Source organism: Fukomys damarensis, unplaced genomic scaffold (genome assembly GCF_012274545.1).
Source record: "Fukomys damarensis isolate Sample0158 unplaced genomic scaffold, DMR_v1.0_HiC HiC_scaffold_27, whole genome shotgun sequence".
Taxonomy (NCBI): Eukaryota; Metazoa; Chordata; class Mammalia; order Rodentia; family Bathyergidae; genus Fukomys; species Fukomys damarensis.
The window spans coordinates 24,886,335-24,907,690 of NW_022900939.1; the positions used below are offsets into that span (position 1 = coordinate 24,886,335).

The following is a 21,356-nucleotide window of genomic DNA, read 5'->3' on the forward strand; positions in this document are numbered from 1 at the left end:
GTGTGGGTTGGTGTGTGGTTGTGTTGGAGACAGGGTCTGCTATATTTCAGGCTGGCCTTAAACTCATGTAGTCTGGGTAGGCTCAAACTCACAGTGATCCTCCTGCCTCAGCCTCCTGAGTGATTGGGTTATAGGTATGCACCACCACACCTGGGTTCTTTTCTTTAGTATTGGAGATTGAACCCACATGCTCACTGAGCTACATCCCCAGCACATTTTTTACTTTGAGACAAGGTCTCACTAAGTCCATTAAATTTTCCAGGCTGGGCTCAAATTTTCAGTCCTCCTGCCTTAGCCTCCCAGAGTACTGGAACATGCCTCCACACCAACATGTTATGATTATTGGTTTACAAGAGATAAAAGTGCTAAACAAAGGAGAACTAAATCTAAGTCAGCTAATATTTATCAAGTATAATTATCTTCCCACCGAAAGGTATGATGCATGGCCTAGCTATTGTTTCCATCTTTCTTGCGGTGTATAGCAAAGCCTGATGGCTGGGTCATGCATCAATTTCAGAAGTGCTGCCTAGATTGTAGTATGTTGGAGGAAGCAGAGCTGGCGCTCTTGAGGTCCATTATTGTACTTTTGTTCTTTATTCATCGAGGCCTTAGTTATGTGTTTTAAGCAGAGCACTTTGTATAGAAACTTCCCTGAGCTCTTCACGTTTCCTGTAAAGTGGTGGTGATAGCCACTGCCACTCTTGGAGGCCCTGATGAGTTCCCAGCACTGTTCAGGGTGCTTTCATTCAAAGGTTTCCAATAACTCCATGAAGTTGGTATCATTTCCTTTGTCTTACAAATGAGGAAATTGACAAAAATGAAGAAAATTAAGTAATTCACACAAAGCACTAGATTCACATACAGGGATTTTTGCCCCAGAGCTACATTGTGTTGAAATAGAAGTTCATTGTTGCTTGGAGGAAGTTTTTTTAAAGGTTGTGCACTGTTTAGTTACCAGAAGAACTTGCCTTTGGGAATAGAAGTTTTCATAGACTCAAATATAAAATACAGTATATCACTTTCATTTGATTTAGTTGACCGAAGAAAATTAATGGATTTATCCAACTCAAGATTTATATTCTAGCAGGTCTTAGTATTATAAAATAAACCAAGTTTGAGAGTTTTCACCTTCTCTTTGTCACTTGTTTGATTTTTTTCTCTTTTTGGTTTTTTTGAGACAGGGTCTTGCTTTGTAGTTCAGGCTGGTCTTGCACTCACTATGTAGCACAGGCTGGCCTTGAATTTGTGGTGATCTTCCTGCCTCAGCTTCCTGAGTGCTGGGATTACAGGTGTGTGCCAACATAGCTGTCTGTTTGATATTTTTAAGTGGTTGACAGCTTTTCAGAGAAGGAACTTCCAGAGCCTGTTATGGTAATTAAAACATCCAAGACTGGGCCCTGACTTTGGGAGAGAAATCCTGATTAACAAACAAGGTTCTTGTGAGGGGATTTTCAGAACTAAGTAGGGAGAGAAAGTTGAGTATATATTTGTTTGTTTGTTTTTTGGTACCAGGGATCAAACTTGGGACCTTGTGCTTTTGAGGCAGGTGGCGGCACCACGGAGCTAAATTCCTGGCCCTTGAGTATATATTTGTATAGGTATGTGTATAGAAAATATATTCTTAGAGTTGTCATACTCTATTATTAGCCGTACTTTTACCAAACATAAGCTCTGATTTTTTTCATCACCGATAGGAAAATTCTTTTTTTTGGTACCGGGGATTGAACTTGGGACCTTACACTTGCGAAGCAGGCGGTGGAACCACTGAGCTAAATCCCCGGCTGTTAGGGAAATTCTCAAAAGGGAATGTTTAGGAGATGATGGGTTTGAGTGACTTTTCATGCCTTTTTTGCCTCATGGTAATCTCAGGGTTTCCCATATAGACATACAAAAATTGTATTTTTCTATATTTTTTAGCATTTTAATATTTCAGATGAGATCAGGCGAGGGTAGTATAGCCATAGATGCATTTCAAATTTAAAATTCAGTTTTATTTTATAATTTTATTCAGGAAACAGGCAGTTTTTAAAAAAGTTCTGTAACCCTGACTTTGAAATTTTTGTATTACTTTTGAGGATACATATCATATTAATTTCCTGAGGCTATCTTTTAACCATTACCACAAACTGGATGGCTTAAGACAACAGAAATTTATTCCCTCACAGTTCAGGATACCAGAGGTCTGAAGTCATGGTTGGTTCCCTTTGAAGGAAGAACCTGTCTTGTGCCTACCTCCTGGCTTTTGGTAGTTGTTAGCAATCCTTGGCATTCATTGGCTGTGGCTGTGTAAGTCGGATCTCTTAGTAGTCACGTGGGCCACCTTCTCTCTTTTGTCTTTCCCAGTTAGTGTACCAGTCTTGGGTTTAAGGGCCGTTCTAATCCATTATGGTCTCATTTTTAGCTAATTAGGTTTGCAAGGACTTTCCAAAAAGGTCACATTCGGAGCTTCCAGATGGATATGCATTTTGGGGAGATACATACTGTTCCACTCACTGTGTGTGTGTGTGTGTGTGTGTGTGTGTGTATGTATATATAAATGATTATAAGTGGGTTAATCACTAAATTAAGTGTAATGTTTATTACATTTATAAAATAGGACATTCTGTATATAAGCAATCTTTAATCTCATAATTATGTATAATTTGGTTCCTTTATCAAGCTAAAACTATCATTTTTTTTCCTTTCCAGTATTACAGTAGGAATTAAATATGGGGCCTTTAATTGAGCTATATCCTAGCCCCCGCCTTTGAAACAGTCATGTATGTACCACTTGTGGTTCAAGCAGGCAGAAACATATACGGCTTCCTTTCTTATGTGAGAAAGCAAATCCAAAAATAAATACAGGACTGGAAATAAGTAGCTCAGTGGTGCAGCACTGCCTAGTGCCTGGGTTTAGTCCCTAGCACCATAACAAGCAAACAATTCCAAAGCAAAACAGTCCCCCTCAGAGTATTACCTGTGCGGTATCACAATAATCAAAAAAGCACAAATAAGTTGGTATAAGTTATGGTCTATAATATTAATGTGGCAGGGTCAAAATTTAAAATGTTCATTTCCTTTGATTTAGTTTTTTTTTTTGTAACGGGGATCAAACTCAGGACGTTGCACTTGGGAAGCAGGCAGTGGAACCACTGAGCTAAATCCCTGGCCCTAGTATTTTGTTTTGAGGACTATCCTAAAGAATTGTCCAAATAAGTGGGCAAAATGTATGGACAAGAATAAAGCTGGGGGTGATGATGCATACCTGTAATCCCAGTACTGGGAAGGCTGAGGCAGGAGGATTGAGTTCAACGCCAGCCTGGGCCAGTGAGATCCTGTCTTTAAAAAAAAAAAAAGTACGTTTGTGTGTGTGTGTGTGTGTGTGTGTGTGTGTGTGTGTGTGTGTAAATAATGGGGAATAACTAGAAAAAGCCCAGCTGTATGGTTTATGAGGGATTGGTTAAATTGTAGTGTTTACACAAATAACTAAAACACAGCCATTAAAAAATTATAGAATAGATGGTTGGATCTATATGTTTTTATATAGCTGTCTGTGATAAATCATCAAATGTAAAAATATTGCAGAGTAGCATCTATGGTATGATTTTCTTTGTTTAAACACACGCACACGCCAACACACATTTATGCTACATGCGGTGGCGTGTGTGCCTGTAAACCTGGCTACTTGGAAGGCTGAGGCTGAAGAATAGAAATTTAGAGGTTGGTCTGGACAACATAATGACACCTTGTCTTTAAAAAAACAACAACTATGTATATAAATAAATACCACATGCACACGGTGTGATTGAAAAGTGTTGTGAATGTTTAGCTTTAAAAAAAATTTGTGGGATGGCCGGGGATTTAGCTCAGTGGTTCGGTGGCCTGCCTTGCAAGCGCAAGGACCCGAGTTCAATCCCCGGTACCAAAAAAGTTTGTGGGGCCCTGGGAGGGGTGCTTTGTCCAGCGGCATCACAGGTGGTGGGGTGGGGGCAGCGGGGTCAGACAAAGCAGCTAATGAATGGGCGCTGTACCGTCCGCCGAGCTGGTGCTGCAGGAAAACCAGGACTGAGTGTGTGCTGACAAGGTGGTGAGGGTCCTTTCCTTAGGACCAGAGGCAAGTCTGGCTGCAAGTACATATGGCCATACCTTGAGGGATGCATCTAATGCAACACTTCCGAAATGCAGTGCTTTGGGCCCTATGACAACTTGTGCTGGATCTCCACACTGTTCAGTGATGTTTGTGATTGGCCATGTCCACAGAGGCGTCCCAGAAGATGGAACAGATGTGAAACATGAGGTGATCTGCGCTTGGGCCACACATGAGCATTTGGACCAATTTCTCATTAATCTGAGATGTTAATATGATGAAGCAGGTGGGATAGTTATGGTTGGTCATGGAAAATAACCAGGAAACTTGTCTCAGTTTTTGTTTCTGACAAGATAAATTTCAAAATAGATGGGGAGGATGATGATCAAATCCCTAGCCACAGTCTGGAAAGAATGGATTTCCAAAGTGAGCAGGAGGACATCAGGCCAGTGGACCCTGGGGATGAGCAGGCAGATGTTGGCCCCGAGAAGTACCTGCCCACAGAGAGTGAGGACCAGTATGGGGCCCTGTTCTCCCAGTACAGCAGCATCCTGTACAATGTGGCCATGGAGGCTGTGACTCAGAGCCTCCTCTCCAGCCGCCACCTGAGCTCCAGGAAAAAGTCTCCAGCCTGGAAGCATTTCTTCATCTCCCCCTGAAACAGCACTAAAGCCACATGCAGGTACTGTGTCAAGGAGTTCAGCAGGGGCAAGAATGCAAAGGACCTGAGCACCAGCTGTCTGATGAAGTATGTGAGGCGTGCACACCCTGCCAAGCTGGTGCCTGAGAATGGGAGCCTGGCCGGGGGATCCTTCCCCACCCCCTCACTCCTGCTCATACCACAGCCTGGGGACACAGATGACCTAAGTGCCACACTGTCCCCTGTCAGTCTTGTCCTGGATATGGCACCTAAGAGCCCGTCCCCTGACCGGATAAAGGAAGAGTGTGTGTCTACAGTGCCCTCAGCAGGAGTCACAGACAAGTTTGGCAGAGAGGAGGCCCTAGCCAGATCCTCCCTGCATCTGCCTTCAGTGCAGTATGACAAGGCCACTGCAGACAGCCTGGCCCAGAGGAGCCTCCTGCTTCCCAGGAGCACAGCTGGCTTTAGGAGGAGATCATCTGTGTGGAAACACTTCCACCTGTTGCCCCTTAACAGTTCCAAGGCTGTGTGTGTGCACTTCATGAACAAGTTCAGCAGGAGCAAGAATGGCAAGGACCTGGGCACCAGCTGCCTCATCAGGCATATGTGGCGGGTGCACTGTGCCATTGTGCATACCCACCCCTGTACTCCACCCCTCCCACACTGCTGCCTGCCCTGCTGTCCCCCTGAGGGTGACCCCAGCTCTGTGGCATCTTCTCCAGGAAAGCCCGTGGGTGAGTGTCCGTCCACTGCCTCATCCCCAGACCAGCTGACCGAGGACCTGCCACTGCATGCCCACCCTGGGAACGCGCTCCAGGAAGACACATCTGTGCTTTCATCCTCTGATGACATCACTGAGGCCTCAGCTGTGTCCTCTCCCAAGAAGCCACGCACTGGTGGGCTGAGTCCCAGGAGTCTTGAATCAGGGGTCATCTTTCAACAGAATAGAAAGATAATGAGATAAGTCAGAAATCTGGCACCACTTCTTTCTGGCCCCCACAGATAGCCTCAAAGCCGTGTGCCACTACTGCTCTCTGTGCCATCAGCCAGGGCAGGAAGAGGGACGTGGGTACCAGCTGTCTGATGTGGCGCCTGTACTGGCACCACCATGAAGTGGTTGGTGTGCAAAAGGATCTCCTGGGTGCCAGTCTGGCCAACTCTTCATATGTGATACTGGCTTCTGCTGAGAGCTCCTTCACTGTGCTAAGTGTCTTGCCAGCCAGAAAAAACTACCAGGTCCTGTTTCTTGTCCACAGCAAGAAGTCCTCAAAGCTGTGGAACCACTTTTCCATCTGCTCTGTGGACTCCATCAGAGGGTATGCCTGCACTGTGGCCGCACCATCAGCCGAGGCAAGAAGTCCACCAACCTGGGCACCAGCTGCCTCCTGAGACACCTGCAGCAGTTTCATGGCCATGTTCTCAAGACTGATACTCTGGAGCCTGTGCTGCCCTGCTCTGCAGCTGGGCATGGGCCACTGAGCTCTGAGCTGTCAGGAGCTTCCTCCTTTGGTGACCCTAGTGAGAAGCTTTATGACTCTCACCCAGTTGCCAAAAAATTCACAAGTCTCATAGCTGAAATGATTGCACTTGACCTCCAGCTGTACTCTTTTGTAGACAATGTTGACTTCAGCAGGCTGCTCGAATACTTGAGACCTCAGTACTCCCTTCCCCTTCCTACTTTTCCAGGACGGCTATCCCAGGTGTGTACGACAGTGTGAAACAGATCATTATGTCACAGCTGAAGGAAGCAGAGAGTGGGGTGGTCCACTTCACCTCCGGGATCTGGATGAGTAACTAGACCCATGAGTAACTGACTCTCACAGTGCACTGGGTCACCTTTGCATCCTCTGTCTACCCGCACTGCAAGGACCACCACTGCTCAGCCCTCCTGGACGTGTCGCAGGTCGATTGCAACTACAGTGGCAACGGCATCCAAAAGCAACTGGAGTGCTGGTGGGAAGCCTGGGTGACCTCCCTTGCCCTCCAGATTGGCATCACGGTTATGGACAACCCAAGCATTAGGAAGATGCTAAGTGGAGCAGAGCACTTAAGCGTGCAGTGCTTCAGCCACACAGTGAACTTCACTGTGAACGAGGCCATCAAGAGCCAGAGATGGTACAGAACCTGCTGAGCCTGGCATGAAAGCTGTGCGAGTGTGTGCAGCAGTCTCCCAGGGCCAGGGAGAAGCTGGCAGAGCTGCAGAGGGAGTATGAGCTGCTGCTGTACCCCTTATCCAGGACGTGCTGCCCCGGTGGAACATGTCCTTCCACATACTTGAGCAGCTGTTGGAGCGGAAGAGGGCCATCAGTGAGATGTCCATTGAGTGCAACTTAAGGGAGCTCATCAGCTGCGACCAGTGGGAGGTTATGCAGTCCGTATGCCATGCACTGAGGCCCTTTGACATCGCTAGCCAGGAGTTGAGCACCATGTGCCCACTCTGAGCCAGGTCGTCCCCGTGATCCACATCCTCAGCAGGAAGGTGGAGGTGCTGTTCAGGGAGACAATGGGCATCGACACCATGCTGAGGTCATTGAAGAAAGCCATGGCCAGCCGCCTGTCCACCACTGTCCACAATCCCAGGTACATCTTTGCCACGCTTCTGGACCCTCACTATAAGACCTACCTGTTCACAGAGGAGGAGGTGGAGCAATACAGGCAGGACTTAATCAGGGAGCTAGAAATACTGAATTCTACCTCAGAAGACTCAGTAGCCTCCCATGGCTGTGACTCAGGGTCCTTGCCAGCACTTCCAGTGGAGAGGACCTGTGGTTGCTGGTGGCTAAGGTGAAGAGGAGAGGCAGTAGGGAGAAGCTGCCTGAGGACACAGTGGTTGCCTATCTAGAAGAGGAGGTGCTGGAGCACAGCTGAGACCTTCTTGCCCACTGGAACCTGAAGTGCTTGTCCTGGCCCCCACTGTCCATGCTGGTCATCTGGTTTCTGGGCTGTCCTCCAAGCACCATCACCTCCAAGAAGCTGTTCAGCACCCACATGGAGAACAGCACCTTTGGCCAGCCGAGGCTCATGATGGAGCATTTTGAAAAATTCATCTTTTTGAAAATGAATCTGCCCTTGATATACATTCAGTATTGAACCCACCATGGAGTCGAAGATCAGAGGTGCTGCTCGTAGTGCCCTGTTGTACCAGTCTGTGACCCACCTGGCGGGACCATCTGGGACACCGGGTGGCCTCTGGGGCCACCTGCCAGCTCTCACATTGCATCCATGTGTGTCTTATTCCTCCTGCAGCCAGGTATTACAGTGCATTTTCAGAAGTTCACTGGCAACAGCCTCTCTCATGATGAAATGATCAGGTTTAATTAATAAATGTAAAGTCTTTTAAAACTTAGGGTTTAGTAATTTGTTTTACTAGAATGGAAAAAAGACATAAACAATTTTATTCTTCAGGTCTTTTATTCAACTGTGTAAAAACCATAAATCAGGTACTGTATTTCAGTTAAACATTGCTTTAATTGCAACAGAACAGCTTTCATGGCTGTCCAAGGAAAGGTGTGAACAGGAGGTGGAGTTCAAGCCATCTTGACCAGCAGTTCTCAGCTGTAGGCTATAAGCATTGAGCAGAGAGAATATTCTGGAAGCTGACTCTTAGCAGGGACAGGGCATTAGAAATGAAACTGAAGTGAGGTATCGCAGAATGTCGGTCATTTGGTGACCAGAACATTCCATTCTGGCTTTTGTATTCAGGCTTTTATATAGTTAACTCAGACGTACCCCGACTCTGTATCATGAGCTCCTTGAAATTGGATCCAAGTTTGTAAACTTGTGTTTATGATTTAGCCAGTGCATAAAATGAGACATTCACAGCAGACAGCTTGTCGATCCAATCTCTGTGCTGATTGTGCAGTGCTGTGCCCTTAAGCCCTCCCCCACACATGTGCATGGAACCCCCCAGTTTGAGCAGTTATGGCTAAGATCCCTTTTAGAGGAGATGGCTTCTTAAAACAGGGAAGGTGCTGGTTGTACTGCAGTTGTAAAAACAGCCTTAGGCATTTAGATTTTTTTTATGCTAGGGAAGATCCAGCCATAACGGGTTTTTAGAATCCCAGTGACATCAGAGTGAAATATCAATTGTCAGATTCTTTTAATAATCAATATGTCCTCAAAGTTTTTGTGTTAACATCTGAAAAAGGGTTCATTTTTCTTATTTAAATCACTTTAGTATTGATCTTTTAGAAAAGTTGTCATTTTGTTAAAATATTGTACCTATACTTAATCTAAATTTGTGTGGACTATGCTTTAGTGTATTTATAAATGGTGAACTCAGTATCTGAAATTAAATTTTTTATTTACATTGTCATTAATATCCCTCAGAATACTCCCTCCTGATAGGCATGGTGGCGCGTGGCTATAATCCCAGAACTTGGGAGGCTGAGGCAGGAGGATCACTGTGAGCATAAAGCCAGCCTCAACTATACAGCATGACTCTGTCTCAAAAACAGAAGCTCCCCTTTCTTTGACCACATGTAACTCATTGTTCATGCCACTTTCTGAAGCAGCTCTGGAAGTCTCCTTTCTTGTCTTTAGTTGTGCTGTTGTGTCTGCCTTGATGTCCTGAATCAACTAAAAACATTTACATTTACCTTTCATAGTCAAAATGATACTGAAGAGCCAGAAGTTGCATAGTGGCAGATCTGGTGAATAAGGTGGATGATGACACACTAATTTTTTTTTTTTTTTTTTTTTTTTGTACCAGGGATTGAACTCGGGTCCTTGTGCTTGCAAGGCAGGCGCCAGCACTACTGAGCTAAATCCCCAGCCCAACACACTATTTTTTTGAGTCAGGGCCTTGCTGTGTAGTTCAGGCTTGTCTTGAATTCATTGTGTAGCGCAGGTAGCCTTTGCCTCGGCCTCCCAAGTGCTGGGATTACAAGAATGCCCCATCCCGGCTGGCAAGAACACACTGTTTTTCCGAGTCTGCCTTTTCATTGAATCACACAAAGCAGCAGCTTTCTTTGTATTTTTATCATACTTCGTAAGGACACATAAAAGGGCTTCCAGACCTGCTTCAAAAACTGGCATGAACAATGGGATAAGTGTGTTTGCAGCCAGGGGAGTATCTTGAGAAGGATTAATGATAATGTATCTTTTTTGTTTGTTTTTGTTTTTTGGTACCGGGGATCGATCTTGGGACCTTGCCTTTTGAAGCAGGCTGTGGCTGAGGTATATCCCTGCCGGACAATGTATCTTTTATTATAATACATTAAAAAAATATAAGCTGGGCATGCTGGCGCATGCCTATAATCCCAGCACTCGGGAGGCTGAGGCAGGAGGATCGTTGTGAGTTCGAGACCAGCCTGGGCTACACAGTGAGTTTCAGGGCAGTCTCAACTACATAGTGAGACCCTGTCTCAAAAAACCAAGAAAAAAAAAAAACAAAAAAAAAACCAAAAAAAAACCCCCAACATTCACTGTATATGTATGTTGATCATACCTCATACTGTTTTTTAAGTGGGAAAATTTGAAAAAGAAAAGTTAGCCTTTTTTGCTTCGCTTAAATGATGTGTTAAAAGTCTGCCTTGTTTATCTATTTATGTTTTTTTGAGGATTTTCAGTGACAAATTCTTACTAGCTGTGCAGAGGTTTATCTATAGTCAAATGCTACACAACAGCATTTCATCCGACTATGGACTGCACACAGGATGGTTTGGTAAGATTAATGTATAGCTTAGGTGTGTAGTAGGCTGTCCCATCTAGGTTTGTGTTTGTGTGTCCTCTACAATGTTCACACAATGAGATCCCCTAATTTATGTTACTGTAGATTTGGAGATAGATATTTTGTAATTTCTTTCTGTTTTGTTTTTGGCAGTACTGGTCCTCCTTTTTTATTTTTTGGGACAGATCCTTGCTAAATTACTAAATTTGCCCAGGCTGGGCCTGCGCTTGTAATTGTGGGATTACAGATGAGTACCACCATGCTTGGCCGATATTTTGTAATTTTAGGGAGCCTTTTAACCACATTGAAAGGTTTTCAGTGAAAAGTAGATGCAAGATTGCAAATAGCAGGTAAATCGTGGCTATTTGGCCAGTGCTAAATTCATAGGTAGAGGTGATGTAGCTCAGAGCTAGAAAAGCTAAATGTATTTTCCCAAGTATGTACTTGTACATTTGTTTGATTGAGATTCTGAAGTCTTGTTCCATATAACTTAGAAAATGTAACATCTTAAAAGTGATTAGAAGAAATCCATAAAATAACTTTATGTAGTTTCTGTAGAACATTTAAATTTAATAAGCATTATATTCTGAGATTGTTTCTACAGATCTTCGGCAAATACTTTAGAAATCCTTTTTTGGGTGCTATTTTATTTGTTCCTTTTTTTTTTTTTTTTTTTTTTTTTTCTTTTTTTTTTTTTTTTTTTTCCTTTTGAGACAGGGTTTTACTATGTAACCTAGGCTGGCCTTGAACTCACTATGAGTTCAGACTGGCCTTGAACTCACAACAATCCTCCTGCCTCAGCCTCCTGAGTACTGGGATTATAGTTCTGCACCCTAATCCCTGGCTATTTAATTTTTTCTTAAAATATAGACCATCTGTTTAGGGATAAACACTTCCCCGATATGCTCTTTGTTTTGGTGAAGTGAATACTGAACTGCTGCTTATAATTATTAGCTAGAGTAGCTGCTTGTTTTTTTTTTGACAGTAGTGGGAATTGAACTCAGGACCTTGTGCTTGAGAGGCAGGCCCGCTGTCACTGAGCTGAATCCCCAGCCAGCTGCCTCTTGAAACACGGTGACTCTGTCATCAGCATGAAGGAAACTGTCTTCTATTTACTATGGCAGGGAGACCAATACAGTGACTACATATTAGTTTAGCTAGAAATTAAACAGAAGGGTATGTTAGGACCCAGTGTCCTTTGAAATTATGAGGGACTAAGCTTGTCTCTGTCATGAGACAGTTCTTGTCTATTCTGATTGAAAATAGAGTGGTATAGCCTTCCTAGAAACATGAACAGCTGAAAATCTGGGAATCTGGGTAAGATAGGGATCTATAGTGTCTACGTCTAGTTCTGTGTGTATGTGTTTTTTTTAGATATGGTCTTTTAATGTGATGAAAGTTGGAACCATAAAGTTTTTAGTAATACATTCCTTTGTTTTTAAAATTCAAAAAGGCATAGAAAACATTTAATAGAAAGTCTCTCCTATAGTCTCTCATATATGCTTTCAGAGTTTCTTTAGTATACGTAAACAAATATGAATTTGCATGGAGTAGTATATTTATATCACATTTTTCTTTTTCAGTACAAGGTTTTAAAGACTGTCTATAATTTTTTTTTTTTTTTTTTTGTACCGGGGATTGAACTTGGGTCCTTGCGCTTGCAAGACAGGCCACCGAACTGCTGAGCTAAATCCCTGGCCCCTTTTGTCCTCTTTTTTTAAAAAAAATTTTATAGAGTGATCTTACCTTGGGCTGTAGCCCACTTTATTTTCAGTTGATAGGAACCCAGGAAGATGTTAGAAGATTGTAGAAATCAAATTCCTTGTATTTTATTTTATTTGTTCTTTTTTTGTTTTTGATGCTGGGGATTGAACTCAAGGCAGGCGCAGTGCCACTGAGCTAACTCCCGGGTCCACTTGTATTTTAATTCTCTTGCATTATCATAGTAGAACCAGTTAATTGTCACTGAGGAAAGAGGTCTATTTGATGGTTCTCCTGAACTCTGCATGGGAACCTTGTAGAATCTTCAAAGAATTTGTCTCCTTCCTGACATACAGTGATCTTTTCATCTTGAGGTGCCCACAGAGCCTCTGTGGAGATACTGAGAAATTAATAGCACGAGGCACAGGTGCTTCTATTTCTTTTAAAATATTAACTAAAGTAAAACAAATGAATGAATAATATTTTCCAGGTTTTTTTGTTTGTTGATACTAGGGATTGAACTCAGGGGTGGTCTAGCACTGAGTTATACCCTGAGACCTTTTTAAAGATTTTGAGACAGGATCTCTCTAAGTTGCCTAAGCTGGCCTCAAACTTGAAATCTTCCTGCCTCAGCCTTCCATGTGGCTGGGGTGAGAGAAATCATTGCATCTACCAGTACTTGATTCTGAGGGGTAATGTGAGAGTGTGGCAAAGGCCTGAGACAACTTGAGAAGTTGTTAGTTTTTTTTTTTTGTGCCAGGGATTGAACTCAGGACCGTGAAACAGGCAGCAGTGCCACTGAGTTAAATCCCCGGCCCTGTTTGTTAATATTTGAAGATCTTGTTAATGACTTTTTTTCCTTACTTTTGAGGCTTTATTACTGTGTGTTTGCAGTACGTGCAGTTTACAGTCATCTTGGGGAGTGGGTACATGTACATAACACAGCTTTTTTTTTGTCTAACCTTCTCCATCTTTCCCCCTCCCTCCCTCCTCAAATTCTCCTGTCCTTATTTTCATTCTTAATACTATTAATCTTAGCTCATGTGATGGCATATAATGGTTCTATAAATTGAGGTTATTAGGTGCCCTATAGTGGCATATTTTTATTGTACTTATTTTCCCTTCCCATCCTCACCCCTCGCCCTTAGTGATAGTCTTTAAAAAGTGAAATCCCTGGTACCAGAGGGGAAAAAAAAAGCGAAATTCCTTGAAAGGCTAGGCAGTAGAATGAATATCTCAGAATGGAAGCCAAGGTAAGGATATGTTGCACATTTTGTACCCAGATTTATACAGAAGAGAGGAGGGAGATGAAGGTGCATTAGGACAAAGATCTATCAGCAACCTGGTCGTAGCCAGAAAGTGTCGTACATATTAGTGTAGGAGCACCTTTCCCTATTTTGCACTAACAAAGTTGAAATAATTGGGTAGATTGTGAAGATTGTTTTATGATTATTGGTTGGGTAAGACTGTTTGACTTCCTGTTGTTTCACGTCCCTTTGAACAGATATTGCTGGTGATTTCAAAGAGCAGTTGGAGACACTAATACCATATGTATTAAACCCATCTAAGTTAATGGAAAAGGAGATCAATGGCTCAAAGGTCACGTGCCGGGGACTGTTGGAGTATTTTAAGGTAAATGTGGGTTTTAATATATAAACTGTTTGATTTTTAATAAAGCTGATCTAACTTGTAAACTCTCCTGAATTTCAGTTTTTGAAACTTAAGTGTTTCCTTGGGGAGCAGGAAGTATTTTGGGACTGCGGTGTCCTTCTAGAATCGACCACTGGGTGGCAGTATGGGTTTAAGAACCAAATGGATGTTCTTTAACTCTCTTAGAGGAGTGATTACGGTGACTAAAGGAAGATGGTTCCTCAAGGAAGATGGTGTGGACAGGAGATGGTTAGGAAGTTGCTGTGAGTAGGAGATGGCACCTAAATGGGACACAACTGCCTCCAGGTGGACGGTCTCTGTCCACAGGTTGTGGTGAGGCCAGTGTGCATGGGGAGTCTGTCGGGAACTCTTGCCTTCATAGGCTTGTGCTGCTTGACATTTTTAGATAACTAAAAATGCTAACATGCACTCAAAGGTGTGTTGTGTTTTTTGCTAATTCCTAGTTATTGATGTAGGTCTTTAGGAAAATTAAGTTTTATGGTTCCTGTTTCCAGAAATTAACATATTAGTTAAATATGACAGAATGGCATTTTTCATAATAATTTTTGTGTTTATATTCTAAGGCATATATTAAAATTTATCAAGGAGAAGATCTGCCTCACCCCAAATCCATGCTTCAGGTAAATTGGTGCTTTGATACCCTAAAGGACATCCTTTAATTGCTTGAGTTGACTCAGATATGATAAAACAGAGTCTTGTAAGAAGAGAATGAAAGTAGTCCCAGCACTTTGGAGGCTGAGGCTGGAGGATCACCATGAATTCAAGGCCAGTTTGGGATACATAGTGAGTTTGAGACCAGCCTGAAATAATATAGTGAGACCCAGTCTCAAAAACAAACAAACACAAAAAAACAAAACCAAACAAAAAACAGAATGAGATTGTTCTCCTTTGCTATTATTCAGAGGTCTGTGGAATTTCAGCACATTTATCTCAGTGTGGCCGCCTTCTTGTCGGTGTTCATGGTGGCACATTACAACAGTATGGCCTCTCTTCACTGGGGCTGTACTTCCTGGCAGACAACTTTGGGAAATGCTATTTTATTACACTTAGGTGAAGGGTATCCACTGTGTTAAATAAGGAACTCCTGGCCATCTCTACTCACATTAGTAGAACAGATCCCAAGTGACCTACTTAGGATTTTTGTTATTTTCAGCTGGAAAATGCCATTTGCTTAAGACATAATTTCTGACTTTTGTAGGCTGAACAGAAGAGCATTTATTGCCACATATGAATTTTTTTTTCTTTTTTGCTGCACTGGGTATAGAATCATGGGGTGCTCTGCCACTGAGCTACATCTCAAGGCCTCCTTTTGACTATTATGAAGGTTTATTTAGCAAAACAGTTTAAACCAGGCACGGTGGTGCATGCCTGTAATCCTAACACTTGGGAGGCTGAGGCAAATTTGAGGCCAGCCTGGGCTACATAGTTCAAGGCCTGCCTGAACTACATGCAAAAAAACCCTGTCTCATAAAACAAAAGGAAAAAAATAAAAAGTTTAATGTGAAAATGTACATGACATCATTTTCAGTCATAGTGCAACTGCCCTTTGGAAAGGGGATATTGATTTCTTACTGAAGAGCCATTATTTAACTCATTCCAAGGATTCCAATAGGATGATACTATTTCCTTGTATCACCACCAGTCCAGTATTGCTGGCTAGTTGCTGTCTCCACACATTCATCTGTCACAGGATTCATAAAGGGATTGGATCTCCATAATAACCCTTGGATACATCTACTACTATTTAATTTCAGTGATGACTTCTTGTCCATAAATTTCTTTAGTGCAAGAAAATAAACTTTGCTCATGATGTCTACTTGGTAGGCTCAGAGATGCTTTTCCCCAAAAAATTTTTTTTTTCTTTTTGGTACTGGATATCAAATTCTGGACCATATGCTTGTGAGGCAGGTGGCAGAACCACTGAGCTAAATCCCCAGCACTTTCCCCATATATTTTATTTTGAGATAAGGTCTTGCTGATTTCTTTAATAGCAAAATATTTTCAAAAATAGCTAGCTCCTGGGATTTTCATTATAAAGATAATTTTTCTTTGCATGTACAGTAAAACTTGGTTTGCAAGCCTAATTTGTTCCAGAAACTTGTTTATAATTAAATTTATCAAAGTGAGTTTTCTGCGAGAAATAATGAAAATTCAGATGATTCATTCCACAACCCCAAAATACTGATATACAAATGATTATAATACAAAATAATAAAGTACAAAATAAAAAAGAAAAACAAATGGATTAACCTGCACTTACCTTTGCAAACCTTCATTGCTATTGGGAGGGTGGTGAGAGAGGAGGGTTATTTTGTGTAACCACTTCCACTGACACTGATGGAATCACTGCTGTCTATTGGCTCAGTGGAACCTTTTTGTTTTTGTGCAACTTTAACAAGGAACCTATCCAATGATACTTGCTTTTGCCTCCTTTTGAGAATTTTGCAGAAATGTGATATTGCATTGTCATTAAACAGATTAATTGCATTGCTACAAACTTATTTGGGTGGTGCTTTTCTACAAAATTTTGCACTGTTTTCCACATTTTATACACCTCCCTGGTCTCATTTGAAATGAGATTCCTCTAGCCTTTTCTTCTCTGCACCTGAGCGGGGTGGTGGGGAGGCATTGGTTCAGTTGTGATCATGTGGTATTGGCATTATGCACTTATATTGCAAGTGATTGCTTGTTTATCAAGTTACAATTTATTAAAAATGTTTGCTCATCTTGTCTAACCCTTGCAGAACAAGTTACTTGCAATGCAAGGTTTTACTATATTGCATTTTTTTGTTTGTTTTGAGACAGGGCCTCATATAGTCCAAGCTGGCCTCTGACTCACTGTGTAGCCCAGGGTGGCTCTGAACTTGTGATTCTCTTGCCTCAGTTTCTCCAGTGCTGTATTACAGGCATTGCTATACCTGGCTTCAATTTATTATTATTATTTTCTTGTACCAGGGATTAAACTCAGGACTTTATTCTTGTCAGGCATACACGGTGCTGCTGATCTATATCTCTGTGCATTACTTTTTTTTTTTCCAGCCCATTTTGTTTTTTGTTTTTTTTTTTTGTTTTTTTGAGATAGGGTCTCACTACGTAGTTGAGACTGACCTGACCTGGAACTCACTGTGTAGCTCAGGCTGGTCTCGAACTCACAGTGATCCTCCTGCCTCAGTCTCCCGAGTGCTGGGATTACAGGCATGCGCCACCAGGCTCAGCCCAGCCCATTATTTTTTAAAAATTAAAAAAATATTTTCCCTAGCCCTTTCTATCGTTTTCTTACATTTCCTTTCTTAAAAGGCCACTGCCGAAGCCAACAACTTAGCAGCTGCAGCCTCTGCCAAGGATGTTTATTACAACAACATGGAAGAGGTAGGTGGGCATATGCCTTTTTCTGAAATATCTAAACCCTGAGCAGTGTTGCTAATGTGGAAAGTCCAAAGTTGATCCTTGCTGTTGTGTCTTAGGATGAGGCAGCAGAACTGTTTCAGATCATCTTGACAGTTGATATCTTCGCATTATTACCATTTCTAACCAGATCTTCCTTAACTGGTGTTACGGATTAATATTACTCTGGTTATTTAAGTGTCCTTATCACTTTCAGTCTAGAAAGTGAACCTAGACCTTATTGGCGTTGGGTGTTTTTCTAAGTTAACTTCTAGTATTTTAAAACCTTTTCTGTGTCTTTTTACTTGTTTTATTTGGCACTTTTTTTTTTTTTTGGTACCAGGGATGGAACTCGGGACCTTGCTTTACAAGGCAGGCAGTGGAACCACTGAGCTAAATCCCCAGCTCCTGGCATTTGTTTTTGAAGAGATTTTTCAACCTAGCATGTCTTTGTTCTTTCTAGGTTTGCGGGGGAGAGAAGCCTTATTTGTCTCCAGACATTTTAGAGGAGAAGCATTGTGAATTCAGACAGCTCGCTCTGGACCAATTTAAGAAGACCAAGAAGATGGGTGGGAAGGATTTCAGTTTGCGTTATCAGCAAGAGCTGGAGGAGGAAATCAAGGAACTCTATGAAAACTTCTGCAAGCACAATGGCAGCAAGAATGTCTTCAGTACCTTCCGAACCCCTGCAGTGCTGTTCACGGGCATTGTGGCTTTGTATATAGCCTCTGGCCTCACTGGCTTTGTTGGTCTTGAGGTTGTGGCCCAGCTGTTCAACTGCATGGTTGGACTACTGTTAATAGCGCTGCTTACCTGGGGGTACATCAGGTATTCTGGTCAATACCGTGAGCTAGGTGGAGCTATTGACTCTGGCGCAGCATATGTGTTAGAGCAGGTAAGTGGTGCGGGCTGAGGAGGATGAGGCTTGAGATAGACATGTGTTTGTGCTTTTGTTGTAAAATACAGTATATCAGTTTGGAAGAATTTCATAGCAAAAGAAGCCATGAGCAACTTGTTCATTTATTTCCGGTGGACTTTCATTTTATTCTTCAGGATATCAGTAGTTCTTCCTAATATTTTTTCCATACCTACAAATGTTCCTTTAATGCTAAGCTCAGACATTGTATTCTTTACAGGAAGCTTTAATTATATGCTCTCCAGACATAAGTCCTTATGATTCTCCCATTTTCACCCCAATTAATTTATTTCACTGAAAAATCAAGAGCTTTGTAAAAAACATGTAGATTGTAAAATGTTCTACTTTGAATTTTGTTGGATTAGAAGATGACTGACATCGTCATTGAAAATTTTTCAAAAAGCCAATGGCTTTTGACATTGACATGATTTCTAGATTTACAGATCTCTGATAGTGGTTTATTTTTCTGAGTAACATGAACAGACCAGTTAGGTTAGTATACTGTGAAGCCTGGAGAGCTTCACCCCCGCCCCCTAGTTACAGAGCTTATGTTCCATTGACTCTTGGAGTTAGCCATTGCCCCAGCCTTCCCTCACTCCATGTTCTTAATTGCTTGCTTCTGTGAGATACCTATGATAGAGATAAGATACTATATTTAAAAGTTTATCTGCAGGGACTCACTTCTTAGTGCTGTATTGTATTTTATTAACTTACATGTTGAATATATGGACTTTTGCAGGCTTCTTCTCACATTGGTAATTCTACTCAGGCTGCTGTGAGGGATGCAGTTGTTGGGCGATCTCCTACAGATAAAAAAGCTCAGTAGCCTTAACATGAAGATCCAGCAAGAGCACGACCAGCCCCTAGAATCTCGGTTTCTGCCATGGCCACAGGTCTAGAAGAACAAACAGCAGGCCTGAGACCATCCAGGGAGAGCTGCAATAGGACACTGTAATAAATGAACTGATCTCTCCTGGGGCTTCAAATTCTTAAACATGCTTCCATTTCTGTGGAAGCATTCCTTTTCTTTGCTGTTAGTTCCAAACTTAGGTCTGTTTCCTTATTACTCTCTGCTCTGTGCACTTTATGGGATAAAAAGCTAAAGGAAAAAATGGAAATGCAGCTTTTAAGTCTCTTATGTGCCACTTAGTGCCTTTTAAGATGAAATCTATGCTTTTTGTGGACATGAGGGGATGGAGGATAATGAAATATGCTGTTCAGAGGTAAAACTTGTCCATTCTCTTATACCTTACTTTTTTTATTTTTGTGGTACCGGGAATCAAACTTGGGACCTTGCAGGCATGGTGCCACTGAACTAAATCCCTGGTCCTCTTATACGTTACTCTTCAGAAGGATTCCTTTTAAAAAAGTTTACAAAACTTAGAAAAACTTTAGAATTAAAGACTGAAATGATGCCATTATATTTTAAAGATCTTATTTGTAATACTGGTTTTCTGTTTGTCATATAATGTGGGAAAATCATGTATGTAAATGTACCATACTCTAGAATGTAAGGTCTTTTACCTGATAGGCTGGCAGTTTTATTGAACCTGGTCTCTATTTTTTGTTGATGTTGTTCCTATAGCTTCTTTTCAGAAAAGAGGCAAATGTGCCTTGAAAAGCCAAGGTGGTTCATAATGGAAGGAATGAGTTACTTTAAAAACCTGATTTTGAATGAACCTGTGACCTCTAGTAAGTCACTTGAACTTGTGCCTTGGTCAGCCACTGTGGGTGTCTATGTTTAGTGTTATATACAACTCTCACACTTGCCATTTGACAGGTTTTGTTTTTGAGAATTCTGTGGAAGTATGACTTAACTAAAGGTTAGAGAAGAGACATTGCCAGATATTACTACCTTTAATTAATGCCCTATTTCATGTTGCCTACCATTAAATAATAAATAGCCCAAGTTAAGGTCCCTGCTCAAACTTGTTTATTTGTATTCCTATGCACTGATTTTTTTTTTTCTTTTTCTGATGTTCTCAATGAAACTACAATTGTTTATTTAGTGACTTTTTAAAAATTTACTTCTGACTAGTCTAGTAGCTTTCAAACAACTTTGGTTTTGGAAGGACTAGTGTCCTACCCAAATATAGACAATATCTGTAAGTATCTAAAAATTATTTTTGAAAAAATTTACTATGATTATATGACTAAAAAGTCTTATCTGTTAGTTACTTTTTCCTTTGATTTATTATGGTGGTGAATTATGAATTTTAAAGCTTCTTAAAATTTGCCTGCAAGTATTTATATATACATTCAGGTATTTGAGCCTTTTTATTTTAAAATAATTTGTTTTTTGTTGTAGGAGGAAATAGGAAGGCTTAGGCAAAATCTGTGTATGAATTTCATATTCACACTTTATGTGAATGGAAGGTAGAAAAAAGTTTCTTCTAGCGTTTAATCTCTCGGACAATTTTCTTTTGACTAATGCTATAGTACGCAAGTATTTTGTTAAGTCCTGAATTCTAAGCATTTTATGTGTTTCCCTGTTTATCTCCCTAAAGTGCTTGATATTTTGTTCACTTTCTTTTACATTTTAGAAAAATTCCAGCTTGTTCTAGAAACTTTTCACTTGCTTTGAGCAAAGCCAGACTTTGAACTAATGAACTGAAGCATGCTTTTGAAATGTTGGTGCATTTTCAGGTGGCTTCTTGTCTCTGTGAAGGCTCATTCTTACTAGCAGTCCTTACATATGCTGAGATACTTAGCTTTGAAGACATTCTGTAAGTAAATTGATGGATTTCAGAATAATTGTCCAAAGTGGTTTCATGAGATTAGATGATATGACTAAATTTCATTCTACACTAAAGTATTAGATCTTTAAAGAAAGTAAATTTATGATTTAGTAGTCTTAGGATTTTTTTTTTTTTTTTTTTTTTTTTTTTTTTTTTATTTTTTTTTATTGAGTTTATTGGTACATTTAGGGATACAGTACAGTTACATTCATTGTTGGGATCATGTACCTTTACATGGCAAGTCTTGATTCTCATTTTTTTCCCCTTAAGTAGTCTTAGGATTTTGTTACTGTTTAATTTGAATGCTTCTGTTCTTGCCTGAAAAGGCATGATCTTGGTTTAATTACTCCATGGAAGCTTCCTCCTTTTTGTGTGTATTGCTTACTCTGCCTCTGGAAAGTGTTTATAAAGTTTTCAGCATTCTTAGTGTTCTCTGGCCTCTTTTTCTGTTTTAACAGTAGCTAGATGATTTTTTTTTTTTTTTTTGGTACCGGGGATCGAACTTGGGCCCTTGTGCTTGTGAGGCAGGCACCAGAACCACTGAGCTAAATCCCCGGCTCTTAGCTAGA

At 41.3% G+C, this 21,356-nt stretch overlaps 1 protein-coding gene and 1 pseudogene across 2 annotated transcripts in view; one reads left to right on the forward strand and one right to left on the reverse strand.

Moving 5' to 3' along the window:
* The window catches only part of Atl3 (atlastin GTPase 3), a 48,309-nt gene extending 28,366 nt beyond the window's left edge, over positions 1 to 19,943 (forward strand). For both annotated transcript variants that reach the window (XM_010636122.3, XM_010636121.3), the window contains exons 9-13: positions 13,583 to 13,710; positions 14,313 to 14,369; positions 17,047 to 17,118; positions 17,597 to 18,028; positions 18,789 to 19,943. In XM_010636122.3, coding sequence (XP_010634424.1) covers positions 13,583 to 13,710; positions 14,313 to 14,369; positions 17,047 to 17,118; positions 17,597 to 18,028; positions 18,789 to 18,875 — 776 coding nt within the window. In that variant the 3' untranslated portion in view covers positions 18,876 to 19,943. The remainder of the gene's footprint in view (positions 1 to 13,582; positions 13,711 to 14,312; positions 14,370 to 17,046; positions 17,119 to 17,596; positions 18,029 to 18,788) is intronic.
* Positions 15,213 to 15,589, reverse strand: LOC109118403 (annotated as a pseudogene).
* Positions 19,944 to 21,356: the final 1,413 nt, after the last annotated feature.